This window comes from Micrasema longulum, unplaced genomic scaffold, assembly GCF_059751315.1.
Source record: "Micrasema longulum isolate JH-2025_06_02 unplaced genomic scaffold, ASM5975131v1 h1tg000494l, whole genome shotgun sequence".
NCBI classification, from domain to species: domain Eukaryota; kingdom Metazoa; phylum Arthropoda; class Insecta; order Trichoptera; family Brachycentridae; genus Micrasema; species Micrasema longulum.
In genome coordinates, this window is record NW_028277691.1 from 308,298 (window position 1) to 328,230 (window position 19,933).

The window sequence follows — 19,933 nt, forward strand, 5'->3', positions numbered from 1 at the left end:
AATTTATATTTTATGCGTGATTGACAATTAATTCTGATTTCGCTGACATGACAAGAGCATGTAGGAATATTTTTTAATATATCATTGAGGGATTTATAACGCATCAGTGGAACCACATTCACCTTCTCTCAAATTCTAAATGAATGAATGATGTCTCTGTTTAATACTCGTATCATAAATAAGAAGTCTCACAAAAAAGCTTCGCGCCTACAATCTATTTTTTTAAATCAGTAATATTTCATTTTGGAACCTTTCGTAAAAACGCGCGTGTTGCCGTTGACGTGCGAGTATTTTTATTGTCTTTTGTTTGTATCTATATTGTTATTCTTGTCTGTTTATGTTTTTCTTATGTTTATAAATGTAACTTGTTTTTGGCCGATGTTATCAAGTTTTAGTAGTAGGCCCTAATAAAGAAAAAAAAAAAAAGAGAGACAGGCCAGAGACAATACATGCGGCAGACATTTCTATTACGTGAGCGGAAAATATTTATGGGGATATTTCTACCGTTTCTATTTTCTACGTCCGTAGAATTATCTGTGGTGGGATGTGTCAAGTAGTGTCAAGTTTAAATGTCAAAAATATGTTTACTTCGGTTTCATGATATTTGACTTATATGAAGCTGTTTTAAAATGTTTTCATATAACTTAATCTAAATTTCAAAAGGTTCGTTGAATTTGTGGTAAAATACACATTTTAATATTTTCGTATTTTTTCAGTGTTCACCTACCTTCGTATTCAATACTAGCCTTTAATAGTTTTAATACCTTATAATGAGTTGCTCTCTGAACGTGGGGGAAAAAAAATTATAACGTAAATGCGCTTATCGCTAAATTCGTCGTTTTGTTTGCTCAACGCGATCTAATTTAAACGGTTGAAGTTTAATAACCTTGTAGTTAGTATATTGTGGACCTCTCTAATTCCCTAGTTTTATTTATTTCAGGTTAATTATCTATGATTAATAAGATGTTTACTTCTCTCAAAAATAAGATCCGAGAAGAAACTGGAAGTGATGTTCCTAGGAGGTTTCCCATGCGCGCTCCGAGACATCATGTAACTATACACACGTCATTATTTAATCACCTCAGTCGTAATATGGTTCTATGTAACTTGTAATTATTTTTAGGCCTCCAATACAAGTTTGGGTTCCACTGTGTCGAGCGATGCGGATGGTAACATTCTGGCAACTTCCGAGAGCCTTCAAGTAAGTTCGGGGAAAATAGATTTTTCGTAAGTATTCTCAATTAACATTCGACGAATACAATGGTAGTATTGTGCGCAGGAATGTTCACCCAAGGAGAGAGAGTTGCTACTGCGACTGGAGAGAGCCGAGAGGGAGCACGCCCTGAAGCTGGAGGAGAGAGACAAGGAGTGGCAAGATAAGGTCACGTCACTACAAAACAACATGCAAGCCGCCCAAGGTAACAAACCCTTCCTCTTTAATTTGACAATGCTTTGATACTTTTTTATGGTAATTAGTTTTGCTTAAATATAATGTTTTGTGAAATGTTTACTGCAAAGAGGTAGGAACCCTAGCAGCCTGGCTGTACCTACTACCTACCGCGCAATAATAATTTTGAAAATTGCCGCATCCATTATCCAGTACTAACTCAGTATCCAGTACTAACTCAGTATCCAGTACTAACTCAGTATCCAGTACTAACTTAGAAAAATTAGAAAGACAACGTCCACTTCATCCATGCATTGAATATTTTGTATAATTAAATCCATTTTTTTTAAAACTGGTTTGGTTTTTGGTTTAACAACAAACATGTAATGGACGGTTTCACTTGGCGCTTATAATTCTCGACTTGAGTACCTACAGCCTATTGTATTGCTGTAAACTTCGCGATTGATAATCATAGAATGTTTTTGTACATATGGGCGACTCTATAAATGGGTGGCATATTATCACTCTAAGAAGAAAACCTATCCACCTTTATTCTTTATTTTAGTGTACTTTTTTTAACATGGTATTACATAAATCGTATCCACCGTATAAAACAGAAGTCCTGTGTATTTATATTTTTTAGTTTATTCATTTGTTCTTTTACAATTTATGTATTACTTTATTTATATTAAAGATAATGTTCCCTCACTCTTCACTGGGGTGTCTCGTGCCGAGGGAGACATTTTATTTAATTTTTAAACATGCCTTATTAAACATAATTAATTCACAATCTCAAATTCATGTAAAACATCATAAAAACACTATAAACAAAAATATCTTTCTGGCCTGATCCACTCGTCGATCCGTGCGCATCCCACTTCCATTATCCATTTCTTAATAGCGATTTTATAATGATAATATTTACTAATTGTCCTTATGGACAATGAAAGTAGGTTGTACACTTTAATGGAGAAGTAGACCGATCCTCTTTGACCGAAAGTTGTGTTAATTTTCGATTGCTTTTGCAGCATCAGGGTGGAATGTCTAGTAACTTTAGTAATTGTGTTTGGTGTCATGTGAAGTATTGATTAATTTTTGTATTCATACATTAATAAAACTTTTTCATAAATTTGTTTTATAGTCGTAACATTAAGTTTTTCATATATGTCAAGGGAGCTCGTTTTGACAGGGATTTTCAGGATACTTTTTAATTGAGCTTTTTGTGCAATTATAAGTTGTTTGAGTAATGTGTCATTTGCACATCCCCATTAAATTATACCATATTCCAAAACTGATTGAAAAACTGCATAATATATTTTTAGAAGTTTTATTTTTTACCATTGGAAATTCATTCTATGAAGGATGACTTCGACTATCCACATAAACGATCTTATGTAGATTGGAATTTTTAATGTACAATTAACATTATGTACAAAAATATAAACAAGTAAATAAAAAATTAAATAGCAGCCTCCTAAAAGTTCACACCACTCTCACTCAGAAATCCTCCTATGTGTTGAATCACTTCGGGGGTAATTGAGGGTAGGAGAGAAGTGACATTTATAGGAAAAATTATGTTTATAACTTAAAAATAATTATTGTATCCTTCCTTATCCTTATTGGGCAGCCAAAAAGTATACGGTCAGGCGTTTTCATGTCCTGGCCACACTCGCACCATGGACTCTGAACTACTTTAATTTTAAATATGTGGCTGTTAGTGCAGCAGTGTCCAATTCTTAACCTACAAATGTTAGATACCAATCGAGTTGAGAAGGGATATGATTTTGTTCATTTGATTTAAGTTCTTTTAAGCTTATTATATTTCGTGTTGTTTTAAAAAAGTAAATCTGTTTTTTTTAGTTTATTCTTAATATTTATGTTTGATTTGATTATTTCATTAAAAAAAATTACCTATATAAATACCTAAAGATTGTATTGAATCTACTCTGTCTTACAATTATATATTTTTGAAATGATTTAGTGTAAGATAATTAAAGTCTAACCACCTTTTTACCATGTTTAAGTCCTTTTCAGCTTTTTTAAACACAATATCCCACGAGCTTCCTCGATACAGAAGCACAGTATTGTCAGCAAAACTAACTATAGAGCCTTTTACTGATAAATTGCAAAGATAATTTATATAGGTAAGGAACAATATAGGTCCAAGTATGCTCCCTTGAGGTACACCAAATTAAATATTGGTTTGATTGCTTGATTTATTATTAACTTTCGCTACTTGTTTTCTGTTACATATACTTCCCTGCACAATAAGTTTTTCTGGGTTATTATGCCGTGTGTCGTTCGTACTTTTTACCGACATTTCGGATCGCGTTACAGTGTCCATCATCAGGGTTGATGTATCATCAATGTATGATGTCCATCATCAGGGTTGATGATGTATCATCAAGCCTGATGATGGACGCTGTAACGCGATCCGAAACGTCGGTAAAAAGTACGAACGACACACGGCATAATAACCCAGAAAAACTTATTGTGCATCTTAACGGCCGTGAAAATCTAAGAAGTTTAATCATATGCTTCCCTGTTATTTTATTGAAACAATTTGATTGATGAAATAAATATTGCTTTAGCTTGAAAGCCTTCTAAATAAAATAAATTAGAAGGTTTTAAAAAGATAAGTAGATAATATTGAGGTAATGGCAGGTACATTACAATAATGTGAATGTCTGAAGTCCCCCCTTCGCTTGCTGAGGACGGTGCGTACAGGGGCTTATCTCCGTATGTAGGTACCGTGTAAACAGGTTTATGATTAGTAACACCACACTGATTATGTTATCAAGCTTACTTTATATTGATACCCACTGTTTCCTTCCATTACTGATATGAATTTGTATACATAATATACTTGGGTATATTGATTTTGCATTCATACATTTTATTCTGAATTGAAATGAAAAATAAGCTTTGAATTTGAAATAAAGTATATTATAAAATGTTTATTTGAAGCACTAACTTTGCGTTTATTCATTATATAATTACAATTAAAATGAACACTTTCTTTTTAATCACTTCTTGTTTATTTCATTGCCGACCGGTTTCCTTCCCTCTCCCCAAATACAAAATAATACTTGACATAAAGACTCGACTTGTTAGCTTATGAAGACACTGTTAACATTATGAAATAAGATTTTCTAAATTATGCCTTCGTAAGGGAACACACAGCTACTGCTCCGAAACCGACATGGTGAAAAAAGGGAGTTTTTATTTAAAAGTATGTTATATTAATTTTTATCCGTGTCCAGGCGAATCAAGAATAAACTTCTGTTTGTGAAATACAACCAGAACCCTAGGCAAGTGTCTTCGACTCGATGACTGCTCTCAGGTAAAAATCCTGTCAAAGGAAATCGAGTGGAGTTATGTCCGCCTCCTAGTGTAGTGGTTGGCACATCTGCCTACCAACCATGTTTGAGGTCTTGGGTTCGATTCCTGGCAGAAGGATACGAAATGTTGCTCTTAAAGGTGGTTTAGGTTAATTATTTCATTATTCCTGGACTGGCACTTAAAACGTAAGACTGAACACTTTAATAAAGTAGATCCAGATACGCTGAAATTCGGTTACCATTGCAGTGCCTTATACACCTGCAGATAGAGAAAAGATCATAATTTTGTATTTTGCAATTGAATACATAATTCGATGCCTTATATGTATTACATTATTATAGATACCAAAACCATGTTCCATTCTACTTTTACTTAAGATAAAGATGTCACAATAATTCTACTAAAGTAACGAAATTGCGGACATACTAATTAACCACACAGTTGTGCATAATAAATGTGACTTGCCTAAACAATAAATAAATGTTTTATTTGTTCAAGAATTTCGATTATAATATGATAAGTAAAACAGAACCAATAAGTTGATCATTTCAAAATATGTATATGCCAACTATATTAAAATTATTTTTAACTGTGCAATTAAAACAGGTTGTACCTAGTTAGGCAGACTAGACATGATCCAAAGAAATCTATTACCTGTGTGTGCATGTAGTAGATAAAGTAATTTTTATTTTTGTTAATAAACTATGATTAATATTAATTAACTTTACTGGACATGTTTAAGTTACTTTTTAATGTGATTCCAATTTGCTGTATTATTTCAAAAACAATAGAATCTGGCACTCATTAATCTGGATAGTTGACTGTAACACCTTTTATACTGATTAATCATTTGATTCTGTTCCTAAATATACTATAATATATGGTATTTACTCTGATATTCTTACTAATTTAAAATATAATTTAAAGACATTTGGTTACAATAAATTACTATATTACTATTTTTTATTAATCCATTATTTTATTTGATTTATAATGATCTCAACTCTGTATGATATTTACCAGTCTGAAGATGTCCGTTAGAAAGTGAAAGCGCTAATTGTTCAAATAAATATGTGGAAGTGTACCAAATATTTTAAATTTATAACTTTTATTTAAATATATGTAAGTTATTATATAGCTATATTAATTGGTTATAATTTATACTCAGAGGTTTGGTGCGGAGAAGCGGCTGCAGCGCGACGCGAGTGTCGCGAGGAGGCTCGGCGGAGTTCTGCTCGAGCGGAGCAGCTGGCGGCCGCCACAAGCGCCGCTGAGCGCGTCCAGGACCGCTTAGATCGGGCACTGGTAAGCCTCATTGCCCACTAGAGACTATCTGTGAATACTGTCATCATCGTACCGCTGTCTGCACTCGGCATTGGTACACTGAATGCAGCGTATATCGATCTTTTGTTCCATAAAGTTTATCTTGGCAGCTTTCAAAAATAACTGGGAGTGCGGTTAGGAAGTAGCCGGCGCCACATTCACCAGTATGAAGGCTGGCAGTGAAAACCAAATGCCGCCTATATAACGCCTGCATAACACCTAATCTCCTCAACGGATGCGAATCGTGGCACCTCACTAGGGCCCAAAACAGCAAAATTCTGAGTTTTGAGAATAGTTGTCTTAGAAGAATCTTGGGTGGGCGGTGGTTTGAATGAGGTAATATGAGAGTGGACGCAGCAAACTCCGGTGACAACTGTCGTCAAGTGGAGGCGATACGGTTGGCTGGGCCATATACTGCAGATGCCTCCTGAGAGCCTTACCACCCACTGTCCACTTTACAAGGCATCAGGTTCTCGACGTCCTGGATGTCCACTGCTGACTGTTCGTCGGCAGTTTTATGTCAGAACTTCGGGACGAGAACCTGACTTGAGAGGACAAAAAATATTTTTAAAATGTATAATTTCAAATGTTCGCAAAAGCAGTCCATTGGATTGGATTGGAGGTAGGATTCGTACCCATTTTTACTCCAAGCCTTATAGAAGAAAAACGAATAGCTGTTTCAGAATGATTTCAATGATTTTCAGAATATCAGGCTTAAATTATAATGCAGTTTGGTGTTGATACAAAACAAGATGGATAAGCTACGGTGGTTTTTGGGAAAAATGAAAAACGTACGAATGCTCACCACACCCGGGGAAGCTTCGTACATAGTGTGAAACATATTGACACGGTGAATAATTCCGTTAGTACAAAATATAAACTTTTATTGACATAAAAATTAACACAGAATCTACATTTAAAGCAGTAATTATAAACAGTATTGTTATAACTTACAAAAGTATAACACAAAAAAAAATGGAATCAATCAACATTACAATAAACCATAGCAGCATAGAGTAGCGGGCCATTTTCTATTTTAATGAACCTGTTATTGCACATTGTACACAGACAGATCCTTCCCGAAGGTAAAAATGTCAGTTGTTTTTGCTGTGAAAGCAAATTAAACCACGTCTGATATGAAAACTGTTCCTTCGTCTTTGGTATTGGGAAAAATAAATTTCTTCATCGCAGACTTCATTGCATCGTCATTTACCTCTCTCGTTCTAGTCCCCCTTTTTCCGTATCTTTGCAGCATGGTTTTGTAATAAAATATTCTTTTTTTTATTAACTTTCAAAGGTGAATAAAATAAATTACTTACGAGGAGCAAAAACATTCATCAACTTGTCACAACGAAGCTAGCGGCCTCACTGCGGTTGACCCATGCGTATGAGCGGGAATCACGCACACAAATAAGACAACATCAATGTGTCGGATATTGTAAATATGACCACTGTACGAATCCTACGTACTCTCCCCTATGTTACAATTTGGTTAAATTTTGAACTTTGTTTGTGACTGTTTAAATTTAAATAGAACATTGTCACAAATCTTGACGTCACAATTGTCAATGTCAAACATGTCGCGTTTTGTGTAAAGACATATTTTTTAACAATTTTATTTTAAAAGTCATGTATTAAAACATTTCTCCACAATATCCATATTGATTTTAAAAATTCAACAAATTTTTCTAAATCTATTTAACATATTTTTATTGCTATTCGTAATATGTGATATTTCCCTATTGTAATGCGTAAAATGATATACGTATTATGGTGTTTAGGAAGAGATGGAAGTGGAACGCCGTTGTTGGGCCCAGGAGAGGCTACGGCTCGCAACTCAGGCTGAGGAAGCTCTCCACCATCTCTCCCTTGCCGCTCCGCAGGCCACTCCAACTGGTAACTCTATTTAAAAAAAATATATGATTCTGGTTTTGGTCCAGTGCTTAGTGTCTCGGACTCACGGCTCAAAGGTCTGCGGTTCGAATCCCACTCTACCCCAACTCGATTTTCATTTCTAATAGTTAGTTATTTACAACTTGTTGAAAATGGCCCTCAAAATTTAATATTTGGGTAAATCGTACGAACGCAAATACTTTTTTTTTTTTTTAATATATATACAGGGTGTTCTTTAAACCCTGTCACATCCGAAACCACGATGATCAGTATGGGCAAGAAGACATATTAGCATATTAAAAATAATATTTAGAACACTGAACTTTTTTTAAATAAAATAATTTTAAAAACAATTCTAAAAAAATATTTTAATGTGCCAATTTGTCTTCTTGCTCATACTGATCATCGTGGTTTCGGATGTGACAGGGTTTAATGAACACCCTGTATATATATTTTTTACTTCAATAATAGGCAGACTCTTCAATAAATTTTTGACAGACTGCAGGAAAATTCCGCTCGTCTGGATCATATTTACTAAAAAGACCCAGATTATGTGCAACAAATCCTGTCCTGACCCTGATCGCCCATAGAGGATAAAAATTGACAGATGGAGAATGATCCTTGCATACATTTGTCTAATATCCAATAATTTTATTAACTTAAGTAAAAATGATAATATAATAATGCCAAAGACGAAACCATTTTAACAATATTTTTATGCTGTCGAATATTTTTTTTTGGCAAATATTTACAATTTGTAAATTTCCAGAATCAATAATAACACTAAAGTTAAAAATTATGATACATATTGGAAAATAGTAACTCGCTCGTAATAATATAATATGTATGTTTGTATTGTTCAAACAATCTCCTAGAATAGAATAATTTCTTTATACAGATGAAGTAAGTAACGGATCAAACCCCAATGAATTGGCTCTCAAACGTAAACTGGAGGAAGCTCAACTACACTTACACGACATCAAAACATCCTGGAGTGGGCAAATTGCTGCTCTCGAAACTCAGGTATTACTTTACACTCGTCCAATGTAAATTAATGTGATAACAATCTGTCGATTCCTCGTGATTGGATCAATCTTGTTGATGTTTCTTTTTTCCTCCCAAATATCCTCTCATATTTTCCTTTTTCGTTAGCTGCCGGGCACCGATGCCTTTCCTGCTACTTTACCAAACATTTTTTTTTATACTTATTTTTAAAAAAATCTGTATTAGTTTCTGTTACTACCTACTTTCAAAAAATATATATGTTTGGCTGGAAATATATATTTTGTCATGCTTATATGCATAATTTATATATGATATACAAATCAATTTTATTAAAAATGTCTGAAACATCATCTTAAATTTATAATGATTTTTATGTCTGCATTAGTTTTTTGTTTGATTTCAGCAATTTAAAAATAAATATTAAAAAACAGTTATTTTCATAGTCTTAAACATTTGTAAAGAGCCGAGTGCATTAATATTGCGATTAATAATACTGTAGGATTTTGCGATTGAGGGTTGGAGCTCCTACTCCAGTAAATTGACAGAAGTCACGAGGTTGCTGTTTAAATAGTAAATTGCGTTGCGCAAGTGTTACAGCGCTGATAGGTTGAAGAGACTGCGCCTGAACTACATGCTGGAACTGAGTGACTGCGTTGAGCAGAGTCTTCGGGCTGGCTAGACTGACTAAACTGAACTGCTCTGGGCGTTGGCTGCACCCTGTGGTCTCTTTATAGGCCACGTTCCTTTGTTGTTCATTTCTCCGGGGTAGGGATGATGTTAATGTACTGCAGAACAATGCTCTCCTCTTTCTGTGCTATACTGTTAGAGTTGCATAAATTTTTGTAATGGATTCTATAGAAAATTATGACTTGCTTCATCGGTCGTCCCTCTATTTCAGGTAAAATATGTTAACACGTGTGTGTGTCATCGATCATGGACTATGAACCTCAATACTATCAAAACTCAATATTATTATAACAACTACTCTTATTAATTTGTAGGTACTTGAGGTGGTTATTTTTTTTTAGTTTTAAAACAGATATTCTCTAGGAAAAAGAGAAAAAAAAGTTTTACAAAAATAAATTAAACTGCTACTGCAACAAAAAATGATAAACTAGTCTAGATACCACTGGGATGTGGCTTTTTTTGTTCCTCAGCGAGCATTTTCGGCACAAAACGAGCACAAAGTTTTCAGAAATCCAGTTTTCATGAAAATTTGAAAATTTTTTATACATAGAGCAGAAATTGTAAACTTTTGGTTTGAACCAATTCATCATGAACGGCATGAATCAATTCGTCACTAATCAAAGGTGGGCGCCTACTTTGATCTTCATTGAACTGTCTAACCAATCTTCTTACTATCGAATCACTTATCACATGTTCTCCATACTCATCACAGATCCGTCAATGACTGTAGACTGGTTTAATGTTTTTCACATCGAGGCGACAAATTACAAACCTTATCTCGCAAGCGGCCGGATTTTCAATTTTATTTGACCTACGAAGCGTACACAACAGTCAACTGACTTACAATGGTGTAGATTCCTCAATACGTCAGGGTAAGCACCACGCATGCGTGAAACTGCCATTGCAGCGCCGCGATGGCAAGAAATGCAAACGAAACTTACTTTCTGGGTAAACCTCGTATTTGAATTGTTTATTATTACAGCATATTATTCCGCTTGTGCTGTCACAAAATGACCAGTGAGTTTTGAATGAACTTCGGATTGCGTATACCTATACATGTTTGTGTATGTAGGTGGGAAGACTGTCTCGACAGGCCGGGGAGGAGGGGGCCGAGAGGAGACGGGTGGAGAAGGAGAGAGATGCGCTGCTACAGAGGGTGAGGGAGAAGGAAACACAACTGGAGCAAGCGCAGGCCACTCTGGAAGACAAGGAGGCCAAGGTAAACTCCCAATTTTAATATAACACGTTGCAAAAAAATTGATATTTTTTTCGAACATTAATTTAACAATAACAATTTAAAATTCTCATACTATATATTCAATTTTTGACTTTCTCACTCCCCTTGCATGTACTTACCGAGTAGGCGTAGAGAAGTATGCGGAAGGCTCTTGTTATTCCAAATGATGTGCGTAAATGGATACGTTTTATCGAGAATTTGGCATCAATTTTTATGTTCCTTATATATATCTCTGACAGCGTCAGCAAATAGTGTTTTATCTGCCGGCTTCCAGAACCAACCCGCTTCTGGCTATGCCGATTAGAAGAGCAGTCAGACAGCTGAATGTGATCACTTTCGACATATTTCACATCAGTGACACTATGTCCTGAGAGGCAAATACTCCTGCTATTGAAGATTGATATACGTACCTTCATAATATCGAGCCATTGCTCGAGGGTTCCTGGCCTGAAATGTTGCCCTAATTTAACGCCTTAAATACTCTGTTTTATTTGTTATGTTATTTTGGTCTTATAAATTAATTTGATAGTGGTGGTAAATTATTATTATTACCATTTTTATGGCGATTTTTTTAAATGATGCAATAAACAATAATTTAATTTAATTTTCTGATATCCTTTATTTTAGTAGTGTAAACGAGAGTCCAGTGTATGTATTATGTGCCTTTGTGCTGCTTCCTCAATCTCTTTTCTATTAACAAATTATGAGTGTCCAAATGTAAATACTATCTCTATCGTGGCCTAATGGTCATAAATATTAGTCATCTTTCTTACTGATTAATTCAAACAGGTATTTTTATTGATTACTCTATCATTAAATATATAATGAAGTATTGCTTTTAAATAATATTGCATTAAACGATTCATCAAATCACATACATGTAATTAAATTCATTTTAACCAGCATACCATATTACTATTTTGTATTTTTTAAGGCATGTATGAAAAAGAATGTAATTAGCTGCTATTTCTTAAAAAAAATAACACTATAATATTTATCAGTCTGATGACTGAGTAAAATGTAATATGTAAAATCGTCAACTTCAAATTAATCTGCTGTGTAATAAATAATTTTTTTCACTTCGAATATTTAATTGAATGTACATATGTGGAACAGCATAAATCCGTAGACCGAAAATTAATATTACATTTTGCATGTGGCATTTTGCGAGGTTTGAGTATAAAATATATTATGTAATTATGATAATATGCACCTTAATATTGAAAATACTAATCTAACCCTATTTTGCCATTCGTTTTACCCGTATTAGAATGTATATGCATATATATATATACAGGGTCTTTCAGTAAGCGCTTCCTATCTTTAAATATTTTTTTTATTCGTCTGAAAGGTCTATCGATGCCATTATGTATGGAATATAACATCGTTCAAATGTCCGCTGCAGCTTCTCTCGGTGGCGCGCATTCGAAATGTCAAATTTTTCATGATTCTAGCGCATAAATCAGGCTGGATTTGACCGATGGCATGGGTTATGTTAGCTTTGAGGACCGCTGTAGTTTTTGGCTTATTTGCATAGACCTGCTACTAAAGAAAACCCCACAATAAAGTCTAACGGGGTCAAATTGCACGATCTCGGTGGCCAGTTCACAATACCTCCACGTAAGATAACTATGCCTTCGGCGATGTTTTCGGCGTTTTCGGTTTTGATCTTGCGTTTCGTTGATGTACGGATGTTTGGTTGATTGATATCTGAACCAAAAGACTCAAATTTATTCACCATACTGTGAATAGTCCTTTTGGTAGGACGCCTATGGCGACCGTTAAGTTGGCGAAGCGCGCCGAACAGAACACCTAATTCGATAAAACAATTTTATCATTTGCACGTGTTGTTGAACGCTATATCCGTCCATGGTGATTTGGCAGAATAGACTGCATAAATGACAGCCAATTTAACAGATATCACTTCAATAATATATATGGCCACTATCAACTGTTAAAGTTCGGAAGTCCCTATTGGAAGATCCTGTATATATATATACATATATTGTTCTTTATATTGATTACTGTTTTTAATATACAACCTGTCCTAAAATTCAACGATAAGCGGGCACCAGCGAGTGGACCTGCTCATGAATACTCGTGAAAAAAAAAGGAAAAAAAAACACTTTTTTTTTTACTTACTAAAAATATATATAAAATCCATCGAAAATTAACACCCTCTAAGCTATTTTGAACTACCCTGACCACAATATTTTAAATATTTTTGTATTTTTTTTTTTATCAGCAACCTAAGTAGCACTGCTATCTACCACAACCCTTAGAAATCCCTGAATGCCTGTAGTTTTTACACAAAAATTTATCATAATTATTTTTTGTGTAAAAACAACAGGCATTTAGGATTTTTTAAGGGTTATAAAGCAGTGCTATTTAGGTTAACGATACAAAAAATAGAAATATTTGAAAAATTGTGGTCAGGGTTGTTCAAAACAGCTTAGGGGGTGTTAATTTTTTGACGGATTTTATATATATTTTGTTTTAGTAAAAAATTGTGTTTTTTTTTCCTGAGTAGTCATGAGCAGGTCCACTCGCTGGTGCCCGCTTATCGTTGAATTTTGGGACATGTTGTATATTTTTGACTGGCTTAGAACGGGGTAAATAACCCTAGTTAGAAAGTCCAAGCAACATTGTATAAATGTATAATTTTTTGTGTATAATATGATAGTAAATATTTATCTACTATTTAGTATATGTTATTATATAAATAAATAATATATATGTGTAAAAATTTTCACATGACTACAAAAAATTGTAGTGGGAAATTATTGTTTATATTTTCTTAATAAATTCAGATGTACAAGTAAAATATATTAAAAGAAAAAAGTTGTAAGCATGGTCACACTACAAATTAAATAGATAATTTAACACCTACTTTGACCAAAATGTATAAATTCTTATTTTCCCCTGTAAATGCTTGCGTCATGCGCATGCGCAGAGGTTTCGGGTTCACTCCCAGCGAGATTTCTGTTGTTCGTTTGTGATTTCATGCATAATGCATCACTTTTAAATCCGCAACGATGTGTCTGTGTCCAGGCGGGTGAATAATACAGTTCTGTGAATACAGGGCTGCTCTCAGGTAAAAATCTTAAATGAGGAAATCGAGTGAAGATGAGTCCGCCTCGTGTAGTGGTCGGAGCGTTCGCCTACCATTCTTAAAATCCTGGGTTTGATTCCTAGCAGGGTGGATGTGAAATACTGATTTAAAAGGATGTTTAAACCGCAATATTTTATTGATCCTGGACTGGCACCTGAAGCGTAGGACTGATCGCCTAATGTTTAGGCCACATTTGGTTTACAAATGCATAGCCCTATGCACCTCTGTGTGCGGAAAAGGGAACGATAATGACATTATTAATATGTTAAGAGGAAGTAAGGCCCGTGTAGGGTGGGGTACAAGCTGGCACGGTGTAGTAATGTGACCGCAGATGGCGCTGCTGGCGGCCGAGGCGGGGGAGGCGGCTCGGGGGGGGCGGGGGGCGCGACAGGAGGCGCGGGAGCTGCGTCGCACGGCCGTGAGTCCACCCGCCATACTCTACTCGGCCCTTTAGTATGCACTCCTAGTTGCCGTTACCAGCTGTCACTTTATGTCTTTTTGTCGCTACACAGGAATCCGCACAAAAAATGTATCTAGCAATAAGAGTATTGATCAATCAAATGAGGCGTGTTTTAACAAAGATGGAATTTTTCATTTTGAGTAATATGCTATAATGTTTTTTTAGTACTTTTCGCAGGCTGCGAGGATAAATTATAATTTTAGTTAATGATTGTTCCAAAAGTTTCTCTCTGCGTAACATAAAGGAGACTGCCATTGTTTTTGAGGAATTATATACATTATGTCAAAAATGTACAAGGTACAGGTAACTGATCTCGAGGTATACGTTCTGGACATGGGCGCGTTAAGTGAAATTTTGGGATTTTTCACGGAACTCCTATCGGATATTTTTCAGCTGATCAATGTCCGCACTGGCCGATTAGTTTAAACCGATCAAACCCACCTTTGCTCGCTTTAAAAACTTCTTCTGCATTTTAAAATTTTTGAAAGTCGCTACATTGTGAAAAAGATCACATTATAACAAATTCGCACTGCCATTTATGGTCCAAAACCTTTGTATTATTATTATTATTATTATGGATAACTCATACAGCGCCATTTTCGTAATAAAATACCTCAAGGGCGCTTTACATAGTGATTCTATTGTTAAACCAATTCAATTGAAGCTCTTAAGTTTGTAATTTAATTAAAACAATTTATTTTGTTGTCACATGCTACGGATTTATTCAAATGATTTAGAGAACAAGTAGGTTTTAAGTTTTTTCCGAAACATCACTTCACTTTCACAGCCTCGTACCTCTGCTGGGAGAGCATTCCATGCCATAGGGCCTGCGACCGCAAATGCGCGTTCACTAAATTTAGTGCGCTGTTTGCGTAGAGGTATAATAACTTTTCCTCTTGCCGTAGACGTAGCTGATCTAAGCGTGAGACGCCTGTCAGCTAGTTCATCTGGAATGCATAGTTCCCTTAGATATTCCGGAGCAGAGTTGTGCAGTGACTTATGCATAAGCCAACAGAGTTTGTATTCGACCCTCTGTGGAAAACATAGCCAGTATAGTTCCCGAAGTAGTGGAGTGATATGACTGAACTTAGAGATTCGGAAAATAAGTCTCGCTGCGGCATTCAATACAGATTGTAGGCGAGTCATTTTGTTCATTGGTAGACCTGCATAGATACAATGGTATATGGTATTGTAATGACAATAATCGACTCCCGACACTACAAACGCATTTATTAATTGACGGGCGGCATCAACCGGCAAATTTTTGCGTATGCATTTAATTTGTCTCAGCTGGTAGTAGTCAATAGTATTTTTCACTTATTTGTTTATAAATTTGTATAAACCACTTTATTTTTTTAAATATTTATTTTTCATTTTTTCATTTTTTTTATTACACTTTGACCGGTTTCGACGTTACTACCTCATCGTCAGGAATTTAACTAACTTATAATTACACGCGTTGCTATTTATATGAACTATATATGGTTTATACAAATTTATAAACAAATAAGTGAAAAATGTTTTTGATAACAATAATAGTATTATTGTTTCTCTATCCATTATTGTCTTTGTTATAACACGCCTCGAATGATCATAGTTGTATTATTAGATTTTTGCAATCTAGAAAGATTGTTAAAAGATTAAAGATGTTAGAAAACACTATTTATATTTGAAGTTGTTATCACCCATCACGAATGAAGTACTTTAATATTATAAACACATTATAATGAATGACATATGCGCAGCATGCTTCTACTAACAGTATATTACCAGCATCTCCCAGGGCAGCGGCCCTCGTTCACAAGCCTTACATTTTTTTGTTTCAAGTAGTATATTTTCTTTCAGGACCGCTGCTATAACTCCAGCTTTATGCGGCCCTGCTGAACACCAGCTTTTTAATTTAACTATTTTGAGTATTTTATTACTCATTATTTCATTTGCATATTTTATTTTCTTATTTACTAATTATTTACTACACTGTCAGTATTACGAACATTTTTGGCACAATTTCGACTTAAGTTTTTGTGTAATCTATTCATACTGTTGAAAATGTTTTGAGTTTTAGTTTTTTATTTGGCGATAGTTCTTGAGATTTATGTGTACTAAATAGTACTTTTTTATACATAGTACTTTTTCACAGTAAATTTGAGTTTAAAGTATTGTCACCATTTAAAGCTTTTAAATATAGCTTGTAATTAACATTTTGCACATTTTCTGTGTGTAATTTGAATTGAACTTTATACATAAGTATGTTGTGTCTACATGCGAAAATAAAATCTTGTGGTACTGTTTTTTTTTGAAATCAGTCTAATTTTACTTGCTATATGAAGGTACAATCAAGTTGTTGAGGAAAACACCCCTTTGTCAATCCACTGGTGGCATATGAAAGATTAATCACAAAAATTCTCATACCCTTCATTTTTAACATATGTATTATTAAATTAGTATTTTTTTACCTGACACTATGATTCAATTTATAATGTTCAAATTATGACTAATATTTTGATTAAAATAATGAACACCTTAACGTTATTGTTATACATACCCCTCTTAACTTAAATAGTTCCAAATGTTATATTTTTATGTGTATTTTCCAATATGATTTATTATATTTTTGCTAAGCATGTTTTTGTACTTATTTCTTTGAAATATAAAATCCATTTGCATGATCTAAATGTTTTTTATTTGTCATTTGTAAACATCAACTAACCCGCATGTCTGTTTTCTACACACTTTCTGCTACCCGTAACGTGTACTCCAATATATAAAGAGTTTATGGGCTATTTACATTCCGGTATGGAACACTAGGCATGCCTCGGGTGAACTTTACAGAATTATTATTTTACAGGAACCACTAATTTTCATAGCATTTCTTATTTTTTGTGTGCTTTGCTTTTTTATAAATAAATTGATTAACATAATTAAGCTAATATTCTGTGTATTGATTGATAAACCAGGACTCACTCTCGGGAAAATTATCGGAAACCGAAAAGGATTTAGTCACATCTCGGAAGAAGCGAGACAACCTTATTTCTGAAATCAATTTTATGAAAAATAACTTAGAACAAGAACAAAAACATTCCGTATCATTAAAAAATGAATTGAATTCTCTCTCTGTTGAAAAATGCCAGTGGGATGACAGGGAAAAGGAATTAAATATTATTATTGAACAAAATGCGACTCTTATTAAAATGAAGGAAGAATTATTAGAAAGTGAAAAGATTCGTTGTGCGGAAACTGTTAAGGAAATGGATATATTAAAAGATCAATCAGAAAATCTAAAACACGAACTAAATGAAATCCATCAACGATACGATAAGTGAGTACACAAATATTATCTTGTCAATATATTATGTATGGAGAGTATGTAAAGAAGTATTTATTCCTTTTTGTTTGTAGAGAAAGACGCGATAAAGACGAGTCCCTCATGCGTAATGCGCACATGTCCCAAACTTTAGAGATCTATCGTCAAGAAATGAGACAGCGAGAAACTGAAATCTTGGAATTGAAAAGCAGAATAAAACATTTAGAGAACACTTTGTCACAGAATTCAGAGGTATTTACACAAACTTGTGCATTTTCACTATTAATAAATTACATATAACCATTGACCATCCTTATTTCAAACAACTACATATTCGTTTTGTCATTACTTTGAGTTGTTATACAGTATAACTCCGTTTATCCTAACTCCAGTCATCCGGATTGCCAAATATTCAGACAGGAAATAAATAATAAAAGAGAAGTTTAAAATTCAACTGTAAAATTAATATCCAGCAAACTGCACACGTTTAAGTAAATTTTTAATGTGATTCAAATTCGCTGCATTATTTCAAAAGCACACTGACACTTGTTAATCCGGATAATTGGAGTTTTACCGTATTTATTTCCGAACAAATTGCAAAATAATTTGACAAATTCATCACATTATTATAAATTAATGCAAAAACATTGATGTGAATTGCACATACTTATTAGGGCTTTTATAGTAAAAAAAACCAAGTCAACGTGTATTTATGTATATTATTTTAAGGTACAAAACTCAATTAGGAAGTTGCAAGATGCAGAAAGAGAAAGTCGGGCAGAACTAGAAAAAGTAATCAACGAAAAGGAGAGTGCAATCGCCTCTGAGAAACAACTTCAAGATTGTGTGAAGGATTTAAATGTCCAGTTATCGGAAAAAATTAAGGTCTGTTACATTTATAACAAATATAAAATTATGGTACAATTAGTGTAAACATAAAAAAATTGTGTTACTTACATCTTGAAAATTCTAGGTTATTTGTATTTTTATTTATTTATTTTATTTTATGCACCATAACAGGCCAGGAGGCCCAATTACAGCACAGAGCACCCAGGCTTGAGAAAAATCCCTTTTTTCTTTCTTTAATTAATAATTAATTTTTGTGTCCTCACTGGGAATCATTTTAACCACTACACCACGGAGGTCTCCAATCACAATATGTAAAAGACGATGCTAGAGTTGTTAAATTTCTCAAGTATTAAATGTAGGTAACATTGGAATGCATTCTGTAATATGTGGTATAAATAAATAAAACCATCATATTCTCAGAATGGGAAATTTCAGAATGTCCTACTGTCGCAACATCGATGTCTTGTTGTAGTAATATGTAAGAAGTAAGAAATGAATTCCTCGTTGATTCTCAATGTCACTAACTTATGACCTTCACTTTTAGAGTATCCGAGTTCTGCAAAATCGACTGACGGACATGAAGAAGACGCTGCAGCGGGAGATCCGCGGGGGGCAAGTGGACCCCCTGGGAAGCAGCGTAGTAGAGGGCTCCACCGAGGACCCCGACGTCACCAAGAAATATCTCAAGCACGTCCTGATCAAGTTCCTCACCTCGCGTGAGATGGAGGCGCGCCAACTCACGCGCGCCGTGGCAGCGCTGCTGGGACTCACGCAGCAGGAAGAGGCGCAGCTGCGTGACACGCTCGCCTGGCGCGGCGGCCTTGCGGCCTGGCTGACTCCTCAATCCAGGATCCCCTACACCTGATCTTGACCGACTGACTCCGACGAATGATGCTGTAAATTCTGTCACCATACAGAGAAAGACCGTATTACCATATTTGTCAAAATATAGTTACCTAAGTATAAATCTGGAATCAGCAAGAAAAGATGAACATTTGTACATATAGTCGTTGCGCCCGCAATATCTGTTAAGTCATTTTTCTTTTTTAAAAGTATTTTTAATTTTCATAAAGATGAAGATGGGTTGGCATGGGTTAGTTCGAAGCCGTTTTTAAATATATTGAATACCATTATTTTATTGCCCTTGTTTGTCCTTGCTACATTGTAGTTTTTTTATTTTTTCTACAAAACTGAAAGGGAAAACCTACAATAAAATAATTCCCTAAAAATATTACTATAACAAATGAAACACATATTTTGGTAATAAATCTTCATTTATTTTGTAACACTTATGTTACAAAATAAGTATATTTGTCTATAAATTGGACAAGCTC

At 34.4% G+C, this 19,933-nt stretch overlaps 1 protein-coding gene across 1 annotated transcript; it reads left to right on the forward strand.

The window, feature by feature from the left end:
* Positions 1 to 526: 526 nt before the first annotated feature.
* Positions 527 to 19,696, forward strand: LOC148281125 (uncharacterized). The gene is made up of 12 exons (XM_088227242.1): positions 527 to 663; positions 941 to 1,050; positions 1,124 to 1,201; positions 1,280 to 1,418; positions 5,898 to 6,034; positions 7,834 to 7,948; positions 8,844 to 8,968; positions 10,710 to 10,856; positions 17,404 to 17,765; positions 17,846 to 18,002; positions 18,480 to 18,635; positions 19,144 to 19,696. Exons 2-12 carry the CDS (start codon positions 952 to 954, stop codon positions 19,462 to 19,464), a joined length of 1,836 nt encoding a protein of 611 aa, XP_088083368.1. The 5' UTR covers positions 527 to 663; positions 941 to 951; the 3' UTR covers positions 19,465 to 19,696.
* Positions 19,697 to 19,933: the final 237 nt, after the last annotated feature.